The sequence below is a fragment of the Protopterus annectens genome, chromosome 5.part0, assembly GCF_019279795.1.
Source record: "Protopterus annectens isolate FY-2018-M chromosome 5.part0, PAN1.0, whole genome shotgun sequence".
In the NCBI taxonomy this organism is placed as follows: domain Eukaryota; kingdom Metazoa; phylum Chordata; order Ceratodontiformes; family Protopteridae; genus Protopterus; species Protopterus annectens.
This window is the reverse complement of record NC_056735.1, coordinates 1,637,843,767-1,637,864,344: the sequence shown is the minus strand read 5'-3', so window position 1 is coordinate 1,637,864,344 and position 20,578 is coordinate 1,637,843,767. Positions and strand designations below refer to the sequence as shown.

General features: G+C 42.6%; 1 protein-coding gene across 1 annotated transcript in view; it reads right to left on the bottom strand.

Moving 5' to 3' along the window:
• Positions 1–20,578, bottom strand: part of SYNJ1 (synaptojanin 1) — a 2,168,218-nt gene that overhangs the window by 2,003,527 nt on the left and 144,113 nt on the right. The window contains exon 5 of the mRNA XM_044071423.1: positions 8,398–8,623. Coding sequence (XP_043927358.1) covers positions 8,398–8,623 — 226 coding nt within the window. The remainder of the gene's footprint in view (positions 1–8,397; positions 8,624–20,578) is intronic.

Genomic DNA, 20,578 nt, shown 5'->3' with positions numbered 1-20,578 from the left:
ATATTTGAATTCCTCTGTCTGCAGTATACAATTACTGGTGCCAGGCATTTTGTGAAGACCCTGGGCGCAGTAGATAAGCCAAAGGGCAGTGCAGAGAATTGGTAATGGGTTGAACCTGCAATGAAACTGAGGTATCTTTGTCTGATAGGGACATGCAGGTATGCCTCCTTGAGGTCCAACGTTACTAGCCATGCTTTCTTGCCCAACATGGGAAGAAGCTGCTGTAGTGCTAGCATCTTGAATTTGGGTACTTGTAAGAAGGTGTTTAGAATTGAAAGGTCCAGAATTGGTCTCCAGGCATTGTCCTTTCTGGGAACTAGAAAGAGTCTTGAGTAAAATCCTTGGCCTTGCTCTCGTGTAGGTACCAGTTGAATGGCTCTCATGTCCATAAGGGCTGTAATTTGTTTTTGTGCCTCTGCCCATTGATTTTGTGGCAGGTTTGGCATTCTTCTTTTCATTGGCAAGGTGTGAAAATGGAATCTGTATCCTCGCAAAATTATGTCTAGGACCCATTTGTCCTTTGTGACAATGTGCCAGTTGTCTGAAAAAAGTGCGAGTTTTCATCCCAAGGGGGCTGCCAAGAGAGTGTTGCTTGGCCAGATGAGGTGCAAGTCACTGAGTTTGCCTTCTGGTAGTTGGGGACTGTCTTCTCCTCCCTTCTGAGTTGCAGTGCTCCATTGTCGAGGTTTGTATTGGGCTTGCGGTTGTCCTCTGCCTCTTGGACGTCTGTATTTACCCTTCTGTGGTCTATCAGTAGCTGGAAAGGACCAATTTTTTGTTGGCCAATTTCTGCTGAAGCGAGGGGGCTGTACCTGTAGAAAATCTTTGACTGTCTGCATAGATTTTGCCTTATCCTCCATTTTCTTTAAGACTTGTTCTGCTTTAACTCCAAAAAGAACATCTTGCTGTAAGGGAGCATTTAGAAGCTTTGCTTTAACATGATCAGGCAGAGTTTGTTCCTTTAACCAAGCATGCCTACGTATAACAGACCCAGTGACAGCTGCTCTACAGAAGCCTCCAAAGAATCAAACCCACATAGGTTCATAGGTTTATACTAGGCTATCTGCCCTAAGGCATTTATAAGCCTAGCCCAAAGTTTTGTGGCTTACGCCACCCCTTATATGAAAAAAATACTGTGCCCATTAGTTTGTTGTGCCTCTGTCCAGCAGTGACACAGAGATGATTCCCGGGGTAAACCTACGATCTCCCATCCACAGGTCAAGATTTCTCTTGAACAGAGCCAGCGAGGTGCTCTGCCTCACATGGACCGGGATTTTATTCCACAGCATAGGGAGTCTCTGAGTGATAAATCTATCCCTCCAGCACGTCCTATTTATATCCGTGCTAAGGTTTAAGTCGCTTGCTCTAGTGGTTTTGGTGGATTTGGATTTTTTGAGGTGGAGCATGTCCATTAATTCGGGTTGGACATGGCCTTGTATGTCAGGCACATGTCACCTCTGAGCAGACGGTATGCGACTGAATAGAGCTGGAGTTTCTTCAATCTGGCAGCATATGACAGATTTTGGAGTCCTTTATCCTTTTGGTGAGGAACTTTTGGGGTCTCTCCAATTGCTGCAGATGTCGGGTGAGATACATCCCGAATGGGGCATTGTACTCGATCATTGGTCTGATAAGTGAAGAGTACAGGGGAACAATGACCTCACTAGATCTGGATGTGAATCCCTTCATGATCAGGTGGGCAATGTAGAAGGTCTTTCTAACCACTTTAGCAACGTGAGTGTCAAAAGAAAGGCCACTGTCAACCTGGGTCCCCAGGTCCCTGATAACCTCTTCTGTGCTTAGTGGATTGCCACCTATATGGTAGCTTGGGGTTACCTTGTTTTTCCCGAAGGGTATGACTATACATTTTTTGGCGTTTAACTTCAGGCCATGGCTCTGGCATGTAAAGTATGTTTGCCCACCTGTTCAGTTGCATGCAACAGATCCTGTATTTCTTTCAATTCAGACTGTTGAGGGAGTGTGCTCATTTTTTTGTTTTAACTGAGACACTAGAAATTGCTGATATTTTAGCATGTGAAATTGGCAATTTAGTGCCCTCATAGCTAGAGTGGCTGAGGTGTAAACCTTTTTCCCCCACCTGTCTAGTGCTCTGGAGTCCCTTTCAGAGGGTACAGGATTTTTTGCCATAGAAGCCTTATCCCCTTTGGGACCCTGGGAGATGGTCTCTGAATCAGCAACAGGGCTTTTATAAAGGAATTTGTGGGAATCAGGCACTCTATAGTTATCTGTCAGGTTTGGCTGGAGCAGGAGGCAGAGAATCTGGGTTCAAACTGGATTCTAAGTAAACATCATCCACAATGTCTAAAACTGGGGGAATGGCAAGTGGTCTGTGCTGGGGGAGTAAAAGAAACTCTGAGCCTTTTCTTTGAGTCAGAGTAGTCCTGACCTTCCCAATGAAAATGTTCCCTCATAGTGTGTAAAGTTTCCCCAAAGGAGTAGTCTTCAGGAGGAGAAGCTGAGGGAATAGAATCCTCAGCATCAGAATCTTCATAAGGGGAGAAGGAGTAAACTTGGTCATCAGAGGAGCCTGAGGAAATAGACACTTGATCAGAGGAGGCATAATCTTCCTCTTGTCTGGGCCTTTTGTCGGGTGGGGGTTGGGAACCCCTGATTAAAGAGATCAAATCTTCAGCCATTTTGAGCATCTGTTTCTTAGGCATGGGGCCTTGAACTGGAGACTGAAGTGCAGTCTTTTTAGGTTTAATAGGAGTCTTAAGCTTAGGATACGTTTTTATGGTGAGCGTCGTCGGTCTGAAAACGCCTTCAGAAACCGAGGTGATTCTGCAGCACCGACATCTCTTTCTGCAGTGTCGTCGGTAGGGGCTAAACAAAATGGCTGCGTCGGCCTAGCACTCTCCGCCAAAGGCTCCGAAGCGGTCTCGAGTTCCAAATCTGCGGTAGTCAGGGGCTGTGTCAGAGCCTCACCGGAGACTGGTCCAGCCGAGGCCTCGGAGTCTGGCTTGGGTCTAGGCTGCCTGTCCTTATCCTTGCGTTTTTTGTGCATGCCGGTAGTCGGTTGCTCCGACGGCATTGTGTAGTTAAATTTTCTACCGAAGTAGTGTCGTGCAAAATCAAAGCGTCTTTTTATAGCACGCTTATTAAACCTAGCACAAAAACAACAACCAGTGACGTCGTGGTCTGGGCCTAGGCAAGGTATGCAGTAAGAATGAAAATCCTTATGAGGTATTTGCTTCCCACAAAAAATACAATTGTTAACTTTTTCTGACATCGGTCTGATGCAAGAAAAGTTTCCCCAATGGGGTACTTAGCTTTACTGAAGACTTCGGATCTGAAATTCGACTTCGAAAATCTCAGGTGTCGGCCGACCGGCACTTGTGAACTGCTTCTGCTTCGGGCACCGTGCGGCAAGAAAGACAGGAGAAAATGGCGTCAGATGCAATATATATACCCCTGGCACACTGACATCAGGGAAGAAGCGACAGCAACCGACGCCGGACCAAGACTTTGGAATTCTGGCCGACTGCGGGACTGCCTGATGGCAGGATAACCCAAGTGTGATGACTGCAGCAGGGTAACATGATGAACATCAAGAAATCTCAGTCATCTACTGCAAACGATCTTCACTGTCACATTTGTGAATGCACTAGGAATGAAGAACACTTAAATATCAGAGATATCCTGACCTGAACCATCTCTGAGAAGCTTTCAAATCACTTGTGTTTCTTGGAATTATAAATAACCAAAGTTTAAGGAATATCAGGGGGATATATGTGTGTCTCCCAAATATGTAATAAAGTCTAGAAGATTTAGGATCTTTGCTTGGAAGTGTTTACATAGATATTTTTATACCCAAAGTAGACTCCAAAGAATTTTTCCATGGTTAGACAGCAAATGTTGGGGGGTGTGATGTGGAAGAAAAAGGTAATTGGGAACATAGTTTCTGGAAGTGTAATGAGTTGGCAATCTTTAAAGATTCCCTGCAGACTGCCCTGTCAGAGATACTAAGCAAATTGGTGTAACTAAGGAAATGATTTTTTTGAGCTATGATACAGAATCGGAATTGCCTAAACATGGTATGGCCTTGCTGAGTCTAATTATGGTGGCTGCCTAAAAAGCAATTACTAGAAAATGGAAATCCAAGTCTAAACCAACTTTACTAGAACTAGTGAATACAGTAACCGAGATTAAACAACTGGACTTTGATCTTTAGAAAAGGGCAGGGGCAAATTACATAGAAAAATTGGAATTGTGGGAATAATACATGGAGAGCAGGAACGAGGTTTAAAAGAAGACAGGATTTGCATGAGATATGCAATGTTTGACTGACAATGACTGGCTAGATTAAAGTGATGTATAATATTTGCAACTAAAATTATGTCAATATGATTTGTTTTCATTTATAAAAATGCATGATTGCCTATGTCATACATGATAATGTAATAAAGATGTTTCTTGTTTACAAAAATAAAAAAAGTTTGAGGAATATCATGTTATTGCAAAAAACCTCTGTGCTGTTTTAGTGTGCCACTGCTAAGCCAGGGAACAAACCTGACATGCCTGGCAAAGCTTCTACATTTTTAAGGTACTCAAAATAAAGCATGAAAAGTGTATTAGAAAAATGTATCTGTCTTTGGACTTTATAATTAGAATGCATTACAGGTTCTGGCATTATGACAAAAAATTGACATCTAAAAGAAAACTGCAGTTTTGTGTGAGGCACAGATTCTAGCTAAGAATGACATGATAAATTCATCTACATAACAGACACCAAAATGAGTGTATGAAATGAAAGAAGTATTCCATGCATCTAAAAAATATATTAAAAATAATGACTGGAGAATCAAAATTGAATCATTCACTACGACCAATAACTGTAGAAACTTAACATGGTAAAACAGTCTGAAGTGATGTGCCTGCAGATTTTAATATTGTAACCTCCCCTCCCTCATTTCATCATGTCAGTATTACACACTAAGAGACAAGGAGCACCTGGTGTTACAAATAGCTCCAAGGATCAAAATAAGAAGTTCAAAACACACTAAAACAGACCACAAGCCAAAAAGCCAGGAACACCCAGTAATATGTCAGCCAATGTGGAGGGAAAAAGTAAACTTGAATACAATGTGCATCAAGCTGAATCACGTTTGTGCGTCACTGGTGAGTTCAATAAAGCTAAAAACACTGGATGTAACAGCAGCCATTCCAGAAGATAAAACACAGACTGAAGGCTAGGATAATTAAAGAATGCAAATTCTGTAGTAAGCACACTGAAGGATTAACTAGGAGTAGCATTCAAAGGGTAAGAATAGTTATGACACTTGGATAATATTTATAAACAGACTGCTGAAAATACAGAACACGCTGACAGAAGGCTAAGAGGTTAGACGCATAATCCACATCATCAACAGTCCAGGTGGCTGAAACTGGCCTCTTCCATTGACCAGGACAAAATGAAAGCTCCATTGTGAAGAAAAATTTCTGTTATGTGGAATAATTAATTATGTCACACACCAGCAAATAAAGTGTATCAGCCATGCTAAGGTAAACAGCTATAAGCTCATTAACTGTTTTTCCCAGGCCTGCATTATTACTGTCCCGAAAGAAAAGATGTTCATCTTTGGACATCTGAAAGATAACAATGTGGTGGGTCCAAGAAGTACTGCAGCAGTTCATGGCTGAAAATAATAAATCCATCCATCCTCAACCCCTTTTCCCATTTTTCCACATGGGGTTAGGGAGTCACTTTCAACAGTGACAATCACCTCGAGCCAAGGTTTACATGGCTGGGTGGCTATTCCTGCCACAGTAGTTCATCCATACCACTCACTCGCACCTACGGCCAATTTAGATGCATGTCTTTGGAATGTAGGAGGAAACTGGAGCACCCAGAGCAAACCCACACAACCGCAGGGAGAACATGCAGACTCCACACAGAAGGCACCCAGCCGAGTATCGAATCAGAGAACCCTTTGCTGTGAGGCGACAGTGCTAACCCCTGCACCACCATGGCTTTATACTCCTATTTTAATGTATACTCCATTGCATGTAAACATGCCCAGGCTGTGGCTGAAATGAGTCATATGTTGATCAGCCCACTAGCCTGGTAAACAAACATAATAAAAATAAAATAACACATTAACCAGACATGTTTCTTGATGTAAATATTTTGTACTGCTACAATGGCATATATAGTGCACAAAAGATATCATGGATATCAACATTAGTCATGCATGTTTCTTGAGTTACAGGTTTTGTACTGCCACAATGACATACATTCTATAAAACGGTTATCAACATTAACCATCTGTGTTTCTGAATCTTACATGTTACATTATTATAAGACATTTTCCCCATGGATTACAGGTTTGAAATAATCATAAATTCCATTGCATTCAGCAAATTAACATTTGTCACTGTACACGTTAAAATATAATAAATCTAGTCACAAACAGAAAAACGTAAGTCTCAGCAAGGGAATGTAACTTCTTGTTTACTCCTCTTTCAGAACATATAAATACACATCAGCTACATGGAAAAATCCCTTCTTTGCTAAACTAAACATTACAGTAAAAACTTGCAATGATTCAGAAGTCAATGTATTTCAGTCATAAAAAGCAGTTTGTTTTAATTAAAAGTTATAATCTAGCCTTTTGGCATAAAAACACAATATTAAACTATGGTTTAAAACCTGATGCAACAGCCTGCGCCAGAAGGGTAGAGAGATAAAACCCTGACTACAGCCGAGGCAACCAAAATTCACCCAGCAGCTTGGGTGCTTGACGGTATAAGTATGGAGAATGGATGTGTCTGTCTTGGGGGGGGCACAGTCTGCTCCACTGTTCTAATGACGGCTCCTCAGCCGGAATGCAGACTGTCATTATGAAATTTTGAACCACTGCAAAGATGATGTGGATCTGACCACCAAACCTAGTGATGATAGCACTTGAAGTGATGCAAAAGCTTGTGTCACCAACAGAGGCACTGTTGAATCTTAAATAAAAATGCACTCATTGCTGGGATGCCGGCTAGAGCACAAAGCACCATCATGGATGCCTGGATGATGGCCCGGCTGGACAGCATAATATCTGATTGAGGGCAGGCTTGATGTTCAACAACCATGGGGGCAAAAATAATAGCAAAAAAAGTTCATATAGCTATGTCCCAGACAGTGTTAAAACAAAAGTACCAAGTTTAAAATAGTATTTTGATAGGTATCTGCAAAGCTTTATTGTTTACTAAGAAAATAAACAGCAAACTATAAAAAGAATGGACTTAAATACGAAACCAGTTCTTTTGTCCAAAAGTTTGACTATTCAGCTTATGTTATGCTTCACATACACACTAATTTTAGTCTGGCCTGTGGCAACCCATAAAGCAACAGTTTTTCTGTCACTCACCATGTTTTTTTTTTGTCCCAGTAGTCCACTCACTCACTCCATAGTCATGTCTTACTGTCACAGATTTAAGACACTTCACTGACAAAAGAAAACAGATTAGAAGTGGGGGTTGACAAATAAATGGGTTCCTGATACTGTGCTGTTAAAGCCAGTACAAGACTGAATCAAAATTTAATGACAAAAGTGAAGAGTTTTACAATGGACTGCAAGCTATCAAAATGGGGAAAAAAGAACTAAAATTAATTGGGAAACTTGAGAAAATTAACAATACTGTTTTTTTTTGTTTTGTTTTTATTTTGTGTGTGTGTGTTGGGGGGCATGCCCCTTCCACACCTCTAGTAGTAATGCTAAAACAATTTCAAATTAAAGGAAATGCCCTTTCTCCAAAGTTTGTGCAACCTCAGCCTTAGAATGTTAAGGAGCAAAACTGCAGTCTCCCACATGGTGATGCATGCTGACTTACGCCCTTCAAAACATCCATTTATTTGAAATTCCCATCCTACGTATTCTTTATGATACATAAGCTCATATCACAAATCAGATCACTTTAGCATTTTGATTTTCATCGTTATTTGCAGTTCCATTCAACACTAATGTTATCAAGGGTGTCTTGCAGAGAATGAGCAGGAAGAATAGCCTAGATAAGTACAGAAGGCAGCAAACACTATCCATACAGCTACCTTGATAAAGATTCTACTGCTTTTTAGTCTTTACATTTTTAGTCATATTACATCAACTTACTTGTGCATTTTTTTCTGAACTGCATTTATAACTTCATTTGTGATTGTCTGAATCATCCTCCAGTACACCTTTCCATCAGGTCACAGTATTAAAAGACCTTTAGTTCAAGGTACTTCTCATATCAGCCTCATAGAAAAATTATTCTGAAACTACCTCTAGGAGTTTTTCTCTAAGAAAAGCAATACTGACTTATGTGGCACCTGTATCACTGTACATGCATCCAAACAACTTTTAGAGCTTGTATCAAGCAAGCAAACAAAGAGTAGAGTGAACATACCTGTTCAGTTTCAACAAAATTAGCAACTTGGCCATTATCATTTGTTCCACGCACATTAAATCTGGTCCCAGCTCTTTCACAACTCAGCCGTGAAAAGATGCAGGCCTTGGCTTGTTTGTGAGCTGCATAAATGGTCCTTATCTCCACCCCTCCACACATCAGACGCAGAAGCCACTCGTCACAGTTGACACCATAATGCTTCAAATGCAAGTGCAATGACTGGTTCCTGTTAATGCAAAATTGAAACAAAAAATTAGCTCTGAAGTGAATTAAGAAGTCTTATGAGGTTGATTATTACTGTGCCCATACATTTTACATTTATAGTTAGATAAACAAAAAACAAGACACTTTCAAGTGCAGTACTGTTACCATGAGTTACAAATTTAACATTAATTCAATAACAAAAATTACTTATTACAGGATATTAATTTTTGTTATTGAATTAATGTTAAATTTGTAACTCATGGTCAGGATATTGAAGCCGTGGTGGTGCAGCGGTAGCATTGTCGCCTCAAAGTAAGAGGCTCTCCCATTCGATTCTCAGCTGGAGCGCCTTCTGTGTGGAGTCTGCATGTCCTCCCAGTGGTCGAGTGGTGTTCGAAAGACATGAGTGAATGGGCATGCCTTCACTGAAGGTTGGGCGTCGAGCCTGCACCTCGGCACCATAAAAATCTACTGCCAATCAACAGCGGACTGGAGTTCCACTGTGGCGACCCCTAATCGGGAAAAGCTGAAAGAAGAAGAAAAATAACTTATTACAGGATATTAATTCTCAAGTCTAAGGTGCTGTAAGGCACAAAGTCAAAGACTTGTCTGCTTTCCTGTACCTCATGGTTCGGTCTGTAAAACAGCAGACAAAGAATACGCTATGCAATTCATTCCCTAAAAAATACACAACATGGGAACAGTTTATTTTAAGAAATTACAGATGATGTAACCTCATTACCACAATCAACAGAACATGCTGGATGGACAGGTTCATAATCCAGAGACTGCCCATGCTATGGAAGAGACTTCCCATACATGTCAACCAGAGCACCTCACCGACCCTCTTCAACAGAAATCTTGATGAGTGGATGGGGAAATAGAAAATTCACCCCGGGGATCACTCCAGTAGCTCTACTTGACAGAGGCACTAGGAACCAAGGCTGGGTGGCACGATGCCAGGTTAATCCTATGGGCTAGGCTTGTAAAAGCTCCAGGGCCATTAGCCTAGTACACACCTATGAACCTATGTAGTACTAGATTTAAGGAACAAGACACATCAAGGTGTGCTGTAAATAAAAGTTACGTACTCAGCATAATGTTAGATCTTGATTACCCATGCCTGTCCACTTCAGTACAGAGGAACTGGTCACTGCAGACAGCATAGAATCAACAACTACATCTCTCTCAGAGCTCCAGCTCCTCCCTCAACTCTCATAATGCTGCTTACTTCCCCTGCCAGATTTACTTTGTCATAATCAGCATAAGACTCCAAAGGAACTACAGGAGTAAACACCAGGAGCCTAACAGGAGTACTTACCCTAGTAGAGCTGCAGGAGAGGTCAACACAGATTGTCAGGAACTATAAGAAACAGAGGAGGTCTGAAAGAATTGGGAAGAGAGATTGGATAAACAGTTCACAAATAAACAATGGGAGGATATATATACGTCTCCCAAATATGCAACAAAACTCTAGAAGAATTAGGATTTTTGCTTGGAAATGTTTACATACTTATTTTTATATCCCAAGTTAACTCCAGAGAATTTTTCCTCAGGTAGACAGCAAATGTTGGAGGTTTGATGGGGAAGAAAGTAGTAACTGGGAACATATTTTCTGGGAGTGCAGTGAGTTGGCAGATTAAGTATTCCCTGAGGGATGCACTGTCAGAGATGCTGAGTGGGCAGACTGGTGTGATGTTATTGAGCAAGGATACAGAATCAGAATTGCCTAGATAAGGTCTTGCTGTGTCTAATTATGGCGGCTGCCAAAAAAGCAATTACTAGAAAATGGAAATCAAAATCTAAACCAACTATACCAGAAGTAGTGAATTTAGTAACAGAGATAAAACAACTGGAACTGATTTCTTTAGAAAAGGGTACGAGCAAACTACACAGGAAAAAGTGAGAATTGTGGGATCAATATATACATGGGAGGAATAAGGTTTAAAAGAAGGCAGCACTTAAATGAGCTACGTAATATTTGAATGAAAATGATTGGGTAGATTATAAGTGATGTATAATGTTTGCAACTGTGTGTCAGTATGGTTTGTGATGTAAAATGCTAGCTACTAGGATTGTTTGGTGTGGTTTGTTTTCATTTATATAGCTGTATGATTGCATATGACATAAGTGATATTTTAATAAAGATGTTTCTTGTTTAAAAAAGGGGGGGGCAGGAATTCAAGAAATTATGTGATGTTGCTCAGGTTATACAATATATAACAATATACGTGAAGTATAATGTTTTTAAAAAATGGAACTTTTTAATACAGTTTAATTACTTTTACATAAATGTAACTTTGCCTATGTCACAAGTGATAATTCAATAAAGGTGTTTAAAAAAAAACAGATTTTCAGTAAGACAGCAACATGACAATTTGGAAGGGGAAGGAGAAAGGGTTTAGTGAAATAGATGGGCATATGTAATAAAGCTGTAATACTGTGGTAGGCACATAACTTTCCTATCTTACATTTTCTAGTCTGTCTTTTTCAATTCTGAAGGACAAAGTCCACAACTAAGTATCTTGGCTGACATCAGAACAGAATACTGTGCCCCTAAAGGAAGACCTTAAGCTACAGATCACATCCAGCTTGTAATGTCTTTGAAAAATATGCAGGGAAGCTTATGTTGCAGCCAAACAAATGTCACTGGCCAATGAATTCCAGAAGAATGCCAATAAAGTCAAAGACCTATTAGAGTAAACTCTAGGTTTGAAAGGAATGATTGTGTTTGAAAATACAGCAGAAGATGGTACAACCTGCTGGACAATGTAACGTTTGACACTCTGGGGCCCAGATTGTTAGGGACAAAGGAATCCAATAACAGAGTGTGCTTTCTAGTCTTCGGAAATTAGTTCTTATAGGTAGAACCTCAGCTCTTTATGGACATCTAGACAAAGTAATATGTACTCTCTTTTATTCCAGTATTGGGGTAAAAACACAACAAGACTGACAGACTGGTTAATGTCTGCCTCTGAAGCTACCTTTATGAAGAAGGATAGATTCATACAGAAACCTTATCCTTATGGAAAGGTAAATAAGGAGGTCACAATGAGAGACATTGTAGCTCCAAGGCTCTTCATGTTGATACAATAGCCATAGGGAATAGTGTTTTCCAAGAATGAAATTTGAGTTGAGCTAAATGGACTGGCTCAAAAGGAGGGATGTGGGGTAAATCTGTCTAGAACAAAACTGAAGTCCCATGGAGGGATAAGGTCCTTAACAGGAGGTCCAAGAAGAAAGGTTCCTCACACAAAGACTTTGTAGATTTTCTGTGCAGCAAGAGAAATACAGTCGAATCCTTAAAGAAAGTTAGAGATGGCTACCAGGTGAACTTTTATAATGGAAAAACTGGAGTCTGCATAAAACATATTAGACAGAAAGAATAAAACTGAAAGAAAAGCAGCAGTGAAAGCCTTGATGTATGGCCCAAATGGATTACCTTGGAAGATTTTTCTCATGGGGGGTTTGGAGACGCAGTACGGATGTGGATAACCATACATGAGTAAGAAGAGTCCCTAGCCATCATCAGAACTGGAAAAAAAGTACAGTTTTGTACCTACCATAAATGTAGATGTTCGAAGATCCACATTGCTGCAGTCATAACCTGTGGGTAGTCCGCTGTCCTCGGTCGGCCCGAATACCAAAGTGTTAGGCTGGCGTCGGTCATGGCGCTCAGATCTGACGTCAGTACGCCGTAGTACTAAAGCGCATGACCGACGCCATATCCTCAGTCTTTCTTGCCCCAGATGTCAGAAGGCCCTAAAAAGAAAGGCCATAGCCAAAAATGGAAAAACACCCAATCACCTATGTAGAAACAAAATTTACACCACAAACCACACAAACACCCCAAACTACAGAGGGGAAGGAGGGAGGGTAAATTGGACTGCAGCAATGTGGATCTTAGAACATCTACATTTATGGTAGGTACAAAACGGTACTATGTTCTTCATCTCACATTGCTGCAGTCATAACCTGTGGGTAGAATCCCAAAGCAAAGGTAAAGGGAGGTTGGCAAAATCATAAAGCATTGGGAGCTGCTAACATGCCCTGTAAAACTGCAGTGGCAAATCCAGCCCTAGATTTGGAATAAAGAGGGAGATGGTTAATGTTTAGAAAAAGTGTGCACTGAACTCCAAGTTGCTGCCTCCAAAATATCCTTAGTAGCTACTCCCCTTAAAAATGCAGTAGAAGTGGCAGTCGCCCTAGTGGAATGAGGTCTGATTCCAGCCGGAACCTCCTTACCATGATGAGAATAACAAAAAGCAATACAATGGCCAATCCACTTAGAAATAGTTTGTTTTGAAACAGGTTTCCCCTGAGAACCCAAAGCAAAAGAAATAAACAACTGTTGAGACTGCCTGAACCCTTTGGTTCTGCTCAAATAATAACGTAACTGCCTGTGAATATCCAAAGAGTGCAAAATTTTTTCCCCTTTATTTTGGGGATCAGCATAAAATGTAGGCAAATGAATAGATTGGCTTAATGCCACATTAGAAACAACCTTAGGCATAAAAGTAGGGTTAGTACGCAGGGAGACCCTATCCTTATGAAAAATCAAGAAGGGCTCAACTGCCATTAGAGCCTGTAATTCAGATACCCTTCTAGCAGACGTAATGGCCAACAAAAAAGCAGTCTTCCATGACAAAAACTTCAACTCCGTAGCAGCTGCAGGTTCAAAAGGAGGTAAAGTGAGCTTTTCCAACACAAAATTGAGATCCCAGGAAGGAGTAGGAGCTCTACGTGGGGGTCTTATGTTCTTTGCCCCTCTAAGAAATTGCTTAAACAAAGGGTGAGAAAATAAAGGTGGGTCACAGTCATAATGAGCAGAAATGGCTGCAACATGAACTTTTACAGAGGAGAAAGACAATCCCTTGTCTAATAATTCTGTAAGATACTGAAGTGAAACACTCAAATTAGGCACAGAGACATCAAAGCTCTTTGCTTTGCTCCAAAGAAAAAATCTCCTCCATTTATCAGCATAAACTTTCCTGGTACTAGGCCGTCTGGCCTCCAAAATGACATTCAAAACTTGTTGAGGAAGCTGCGACCCCCCTGGGTCTAAAACAGAATATGCCAAGCTGTCAGATGCAGGGACTGAATCCTGACATTGCGGAAATGATTGCTTGCCTGGGACAAAAGGTGTGGAACTGCTGGCAAAGGCCAAGGAGGCTCCCGTACTAAACTCCTCAGCAGAGGGTACCAGTGCTGACGTGGCCAATCTGGAGCTATTAGAATCATGCAAGGCTTGTCCTGTCTGACCTTCAAGAGCACCTTGGGAAGAAGAGGCAGAGGAGAAAAGGCATAGACGTGCAGGTTGTTCCAACTGAATGATAGAGCATCCACTTTCCAAGCTTTTGGGTGAAACAGCTTTGTGCAAAACTTTGGCAGTTGGAAATTTAGTGGAGAAGCGAACAGATCTATCTCTGGAGTTCCCCAAGCCACCGTCAACTGTTGAAATACATGAGGATCCAATTTCCACTCGTGGGGATCCACCATCTGTCTGCTCAAAACATCTGCTAAGGAGTTCTGTGCTCCCGGCAGAAAACTTGCCTGAAGAGTGAGGTGCAAACTGAGAGCAGTCTCCCACAAAAACATAGCTTGCCTGCAAAGAGGGTACGAATGGGTTCCCCCTTGCTTGTTGATGTACCACATGACTGTTGTGTTGTCTGTTTGAATCAACACCTGTCCTGGTTGAAGTAGATCCTTGAAAGCCATCAGGGCAAATTGGACTGCTAACATCTCCTTCATGTTGATATGCAAATGTTGAAATCTGGGAGGCCACGTGTCTTGAACCCATTTCCCATTGAAGTGTGCTCCCCAAGCCATGACTGAGGCATCTGTCGTTAAGATCTGACTCGCCTCTGGTCGGGTCACAGAGAGTCCCTTGTTTAGGTGACATTCCTGAGCCCACCACAAGAATTCCCTTTGGGTGCAAGGTATTATCTGAATGACAGTGTCCAAATCGTGGCAGTGTTGAGTCCATACGCTTTTGAGATACCATTGTAGCTTCCTCATATGCAGTTTGGCATTGGGAAGCACCAGAATACAAGATGCCATGAACCCCAAGGCCTGAAGGACTGTTCTTGCAGTCAGCCTGGACCGTAGAGATAATTGTTGGAAGTAAAGGGCAAGATTTCTTTGTTTATCCGGGGTCAAAAACGCCATCTGAGAGGCTGTATTCAGTCTCACACCCAGAAAGCACATGTCCTGAGAGGGTACTAGACTGGACTTTGTTTCGTTCACAGAATACCCTAGGCACCTTAACACTGTCATAACATACTGAAGATGGTGAAGTAACTTGACTTTGTCTTGAGCAAGAATCAGGCAGTCATCCAAATAAGGATAAATTTGTATTCCCCTTAGTCTTAAGAAGGCTATCACCGGAGCCAGGACTTTTGTGAACACCCTGGGCGCAGTAGATAAGCCAAAGGGCAATGCAGAGAATTGATAATGAAAAGTGCCAGCCCGAAAACGCAGGAACCTCCTGCAGCTGGGCCTGATAGGAATGTGAAGATAAGCCTCTTTGAGATCCAGAGTTACCATCCAGTGATCTTTGCCTAGCAGAGGCAGAAGCTGTTGCAAAGTTAACATCTTGAATTTGGGAATGTCCAGGTATGTGTTGAGAATAGACAAGTCCAGAATTGGCCTCCAAGTGTTTCCTTTCTTTGGTACCAGAAACAGGCGAGAATAAAATCCTAGGCCCACTTCTGACAGAGGGACCCCCTGGATAGCCCCCATTTCTAAAAGTAAAGAAATCTGTTTGTGAGCCTCCAACTTTTGCTGAGGAGGAACGTCTGGCATGCCTTTAAAAGGAGGCAAGGTGTGAAAATAAAACTTGTAGCCTCGGTGTATAATGTCCAACACCCATTTGTCCTGGGTGACTAAAAGCCAATTTTGCCTGAAAAGTGCCAACTTTCCTCCCAGAGGAGCTGCCAGACAGGAGGGATCCGGCAGCTGGAGATACAGGTCATTGGGTCTGTTTACGAAAAGGCTGACCCCTGCCCTCACCTGAAGATTGTGCAGGGGAACTCCAAGTTCTAGGCCTGAAAGAACCCTGAGCCTGAGCTCTGCCCCTACCACGTCTAGATCTGCCCCTAGACTGTAAATCAGAAGAAGGATAAGCCCATCCCTTAGCAGGCCAATTTCTGCTAAACTTAAGGGGCTGCACCTGTAAAAAATCCTTAACTGTCTGCATGGACTTAGCTTTGTCTTCCATTTTCTTCAAAACTGACTCCACAGGAGAACCAAACAGAACTTCAGATTGAAGGGGAGCATCCAAAATTCGAGCTTTAACATGCTCTGACAAGTTCTGATCCTTAAGCCAGGCGTGCCTACGAATAACCGATCCAGTGGCAGCCACCCTGGAAGAAGCCTGAAGAGCATCAAAACCACACTGCAAAGAATGCTTACCCACCTGATCAGAGGCATGAACTAAATCTTGCAATTCCTTACACTCTATGCCCTCTGCCAAAGCATCTACCTTAGATTTTAACTGACTTAGGAGAAAATTCTGGTACTTCAGCATATGAAACTGGCAATTCAAAGCCCTCATCGCTAGAGTGGAAGAGGTATACACTTTTTTACCCCACCTATCCAAAGCTCTAGAATCTTTATCCAGAGGAACTGGATTCTTTACAACAGAAGCCCTGACACCCTTAGGTCCCTGGCTAATAGTTTCCGGGTCAGCTCTTGGGCTCTTATACAAATATTTATGAGCCTCTGGCACTCTAATACCTGTCTGGCTTGACCGGGGCAGGAGGCAAAGAATCAGAATTAAGGGAAGCTTCAGAGAAAACATCCTGAACAACATCCAAAACAGGGGGAATAGCCAAGGGCCTATGCTGTGGTAAAAACAAAAATTCCCTAAGTCTCTTTCGAGAATCTGAGAAATCCTGACCTTCCCACTTAAAATGCTCCCTCATGGAGTGCAGGGTTTCAGAAAAGGATTCTAGTCCTTCTGCTTCCTGGAGGGGAAGCAGAAGGACTAGAATCCTCTGCATCTGAATCAGAATAAGGAGGAAAATCCTGAATGTCTTCAGCCAAAGACTCTGAGTAATCTGAGGAATGCTCCAATCCTTCCACCTCTGGCTCCACCCTAGGCCTCTTATCTGGAGGGGGCATAGAACCCCTGATTAAAGAAATCAAATCCTCTGCCATTTTCAACATATGTTTTTTAGGTACAGAACCTGCAGAACTAGGGCTGAAGCCAGAGGAAGACAAACCAGGCCTGACCTTGGAAGGTGCCTTAGAGACAGAAGTAGAAGGCCTAACCACCTTATGCAAAGAAGGGACTACAGAGACCTGAGAGGCCCCCTCAGCCTGACCCGACTCCTGAGAGGCCACATCCTGCAAAATTAAAGGCTCCCCCTGAGATTCAGCTGAAACCTCGGCTGGATCCACTGATTCCACCGTAGTTTCTAAAGAACCGGCGTCCGTAACGGACGACTCATCCTGCTTGGACTTTAACGATTTTTCCTTACGCTTCTTAGCGGTAGCGGGCGTCGGAGGATCCGATGGCATATTGTAGTTACACCGCTTACCGAAGACAAGTCTAGCACAATCTAACCTGCGTTTAATGGTGCGCTTATTAAATCTAGCACAAAAGCGACACCCGACTACGTCGTGCTCAGGCCCCAAGCAAGGAATACAGAGAGTGGTAATCCCTATGAGGTATCTGTTTCCCACAAGAAATACAATTATTCACTTTTTCTGACATCCGGATTTAACTGAGGCAAGAAAAGACAAAAATATTCCCCAACGGGGTACTTAGCCCAACTTGGTCTTCGGTCTGAAACTCAAAATACGAAAATTTCAGGACGCCGAACGGCACTTGCAAACGCTGCTTCTGCTGCGGACCATGCGGCAAGAAAGACTGAGGATATGGCGTCGGTCATGCGCTTTAGTACTACGGCGTACTGACGTCAGATCTGAGCGCCATGACCGACGCCAGCCTAACACTTTGGTATTCGGGCCGACCGAGGACAGCGTACTACCCACAGGTTATGACTGCAGCAATGTGAGATGAAGAACATCATAAGGTTAGTTAAAGTGAGGGCATGTCCTGGTGAGGCTTACCAGTTGGGTAAGCGCTCTTGTTGATCCTGAAAGGGGGTTGCACGAATTACTGACTCTACATAACACTGGCATTCTGTAAAATGTTGTCATGACTACTGGTGGACTAACTACAAAGGTGTCTGTCCCTGAAGAGGGATGAGAGAAAATAATTTGTTGTACGTTGTGCTAGAGGGAGATGCAAAAGGGTTGCAGCAAGGCTTCTCCCAGTGGTGGAATATAATCTGGGCTACAAATGCTGAGGAACCACTCGTGAGGCATCAGAATGCATCTGCTGAGCCTGTCCACAAGACAGTCAGCTCAACAGGGAACACTTATTACTATAAGAAAGTGTTACAAGAGCACTGCTCATTTCCAAACTCTCATGGCTTCCAACACAGTGGGTATGTCCTAGTTCCTCCCTGTTTACTGACATACCACATTACAGCTGTGTACATTGTTAGTATGACAATTACATCTCAGAGAAGATGGTCTTACAAAGTCTGCAGTGTTAGGACGACCACCCTCACCTCCAGAACACTGATGTGCAAACTGGTCTCCTGTAGAGTCCACGTATCTTGGACATCATGCCCTAAACAATGCTCCCTGGGTAGGAGCATTCATGGTTACTGACTCAAAAAATATGGGAAATAATGGGGTACCCTTTGATCTGGCTAGGAACATACAGCTACCATTGTACATAAGCAGAGCACACTTTTGACAGCCAGATAATCTGATCCATAGGTCTGCACAGCTCAGACCAATGAACTTGAGAGGTCCACTGAAGTACTCTCAATGTTGTATCTTGCTAGGAGAATGAAACAGATTTCTGCTGTCATGAAACCTAATACTCTGAGAAGAAGGTGCAGAATGTTGATGAAGTAAAAGGCAAACTAATTTATTTTCAGACTACAGTCAGTCTTGAGGAAGAGTAACAAGCTGCTGAAGGTGTTCCGGTTGTAACCTACAAAAAAATCAATGTTTGTGATATCTCCAGATGAGACTCTGCAGTGATCTTGGATATCCTCAAGGACAGACAAAACTGGAGTAAGTAGTTTTTTGCTCTTAGCAATGGCACTCTAGTGGTAGACACCAGGAGTCAGTCATCCAGATATGGAATATTATGATTACCCTAATTCTCCTCAAGTTACCTGTGATCATTCCCATGCACTTTACAAACATCCAGGGGGATACTGTCATGAGATTTACTGGCCAGGCTCTGAATTGGCAAAGACTGATTCCAAAGTGGAAGCACAGGAACCTCTTGGATATCTTGGTGATTTTTATGTGCAGGCAAGCATCATGGAGGACTATGCAGTACATCCACTTCCCACATACAGAGGATAGTTTGCATCAAGACCATCCAGAATTTGTTTTAATTCTCATAAAGGTTTATGCTGTTTATTTCCAAGATCAGCCAAAGGTGGTTGATCTTCTCGGGAACTAAAACAGGTCTGGAGAAAATCCAGGTTCCTCTCTGGTGGAACCTCTTCAATGGCTCTCTTTTGCAGTTCCTTTTGTCTTTTTGGTATATGTGGCAATTGATGACACAGCAGCTTCAGTGCCTCTAAACATGATACTGAATGACTCTGAATATTATGCCCATTACCCATTTCTCTTATGTGATGGCCAGCCACACTTGTTAGTGAAAAGATGCATGACCCATGACTGCTTCCAGAGTGGGACAGTTGGGCAAGTCCTAAGGGGTTCTATAGCAGCTGCATCCCAATGGAAGGGTTGTAGAACTCCTGTTTCTGTGGAGTCCTTCTACCTCTTTGGCAGTGTCCATTTAATAAGCCCTCACAAAGTACAGTTTTGTACCTACCATAAATGTAGATGTCCGATAGATATGCAACTGCAGTCCTTACATATGGGTTGTCCTGCCTCAGGCAGCCCTCGGTCGGCCGGATTCCAAAGTCTGGGTCCGGCGTTGGCTGATGTCGCCTCCTCCCCGACGTCAGAGCGGCTGGGGTATAAAAGCATCAGCCGACGCCATCTTCCTCAGTGTTTCTTGCCCCAGATGCCAGGTGCCCTCCAAGGAAGGCTAAATTTAGAACTGGATAAAAATTCCAGACATACACAATAGCAATAAACAGATACACCATAACAGATATCCCCAGCTAAGTACAAAAGGAGGGAAGTGGACCCAATACACAGAGGGGTAGGAGGGAGGGAAAACCTGACTGCAGTTGCATATCTATCGGACATCTACATTTATGGTAGGTACAAAACTGTACTATGTCCTTCAAGAATGCAACTGCAGTCCTTACATATGGGTTGAATACCATAGCCAAGCTGGGGGTGGTAGGCTCTAAGATTAGGATGGTGTAGCTAAAATGCCCTGCAGGACTGCCGAAGCAAAGCCTGCTCGGGATCTGGAATATAAAGGCAGGTTGTAGTGCTTGGAAAATGTATGCACAGAGCTCCATGTAGCAGCTTCTAGAATGTCCTTTGTAGTCACCCCTCTTAGGAAGGCTGTGGAGGTGGCTGTAGCTCTGGTGGAGTGTGGCCTGATACTGGCTGGCACATCCTTTCCATGGAAAGAATAGCAGAATCTGATGCAATGTCCAATCCATTTTGAAATTGTTTGTTTGGAAATTGCCTTTCCTTGCACTCCAGGAGCATATGCTACAAATAGTTGATCAGGCTTTCTGTTGGCCTTTGTTCTGTCCATGTAGTAGCGTAGTTGTCTGTGTATGTCCAAAGTGTGCAGCAGCTTTTCCCCTTTATTTTGAGGATTGGGGAAGAAGGTGGGCACGTGAATTGCTTGATTTAGAGACACCCTGGATATCACTTTTGGCATAAAAGAAGGATTGGTTCTTAAAGAAACCCTGTCCTGATGAAAAATGAGAAATGGAGGTACTGCCATGAGGGCCTGTATCTCCGAAACTCTTCTTGCTGAGGTAATTGCCAACAGGAAAAC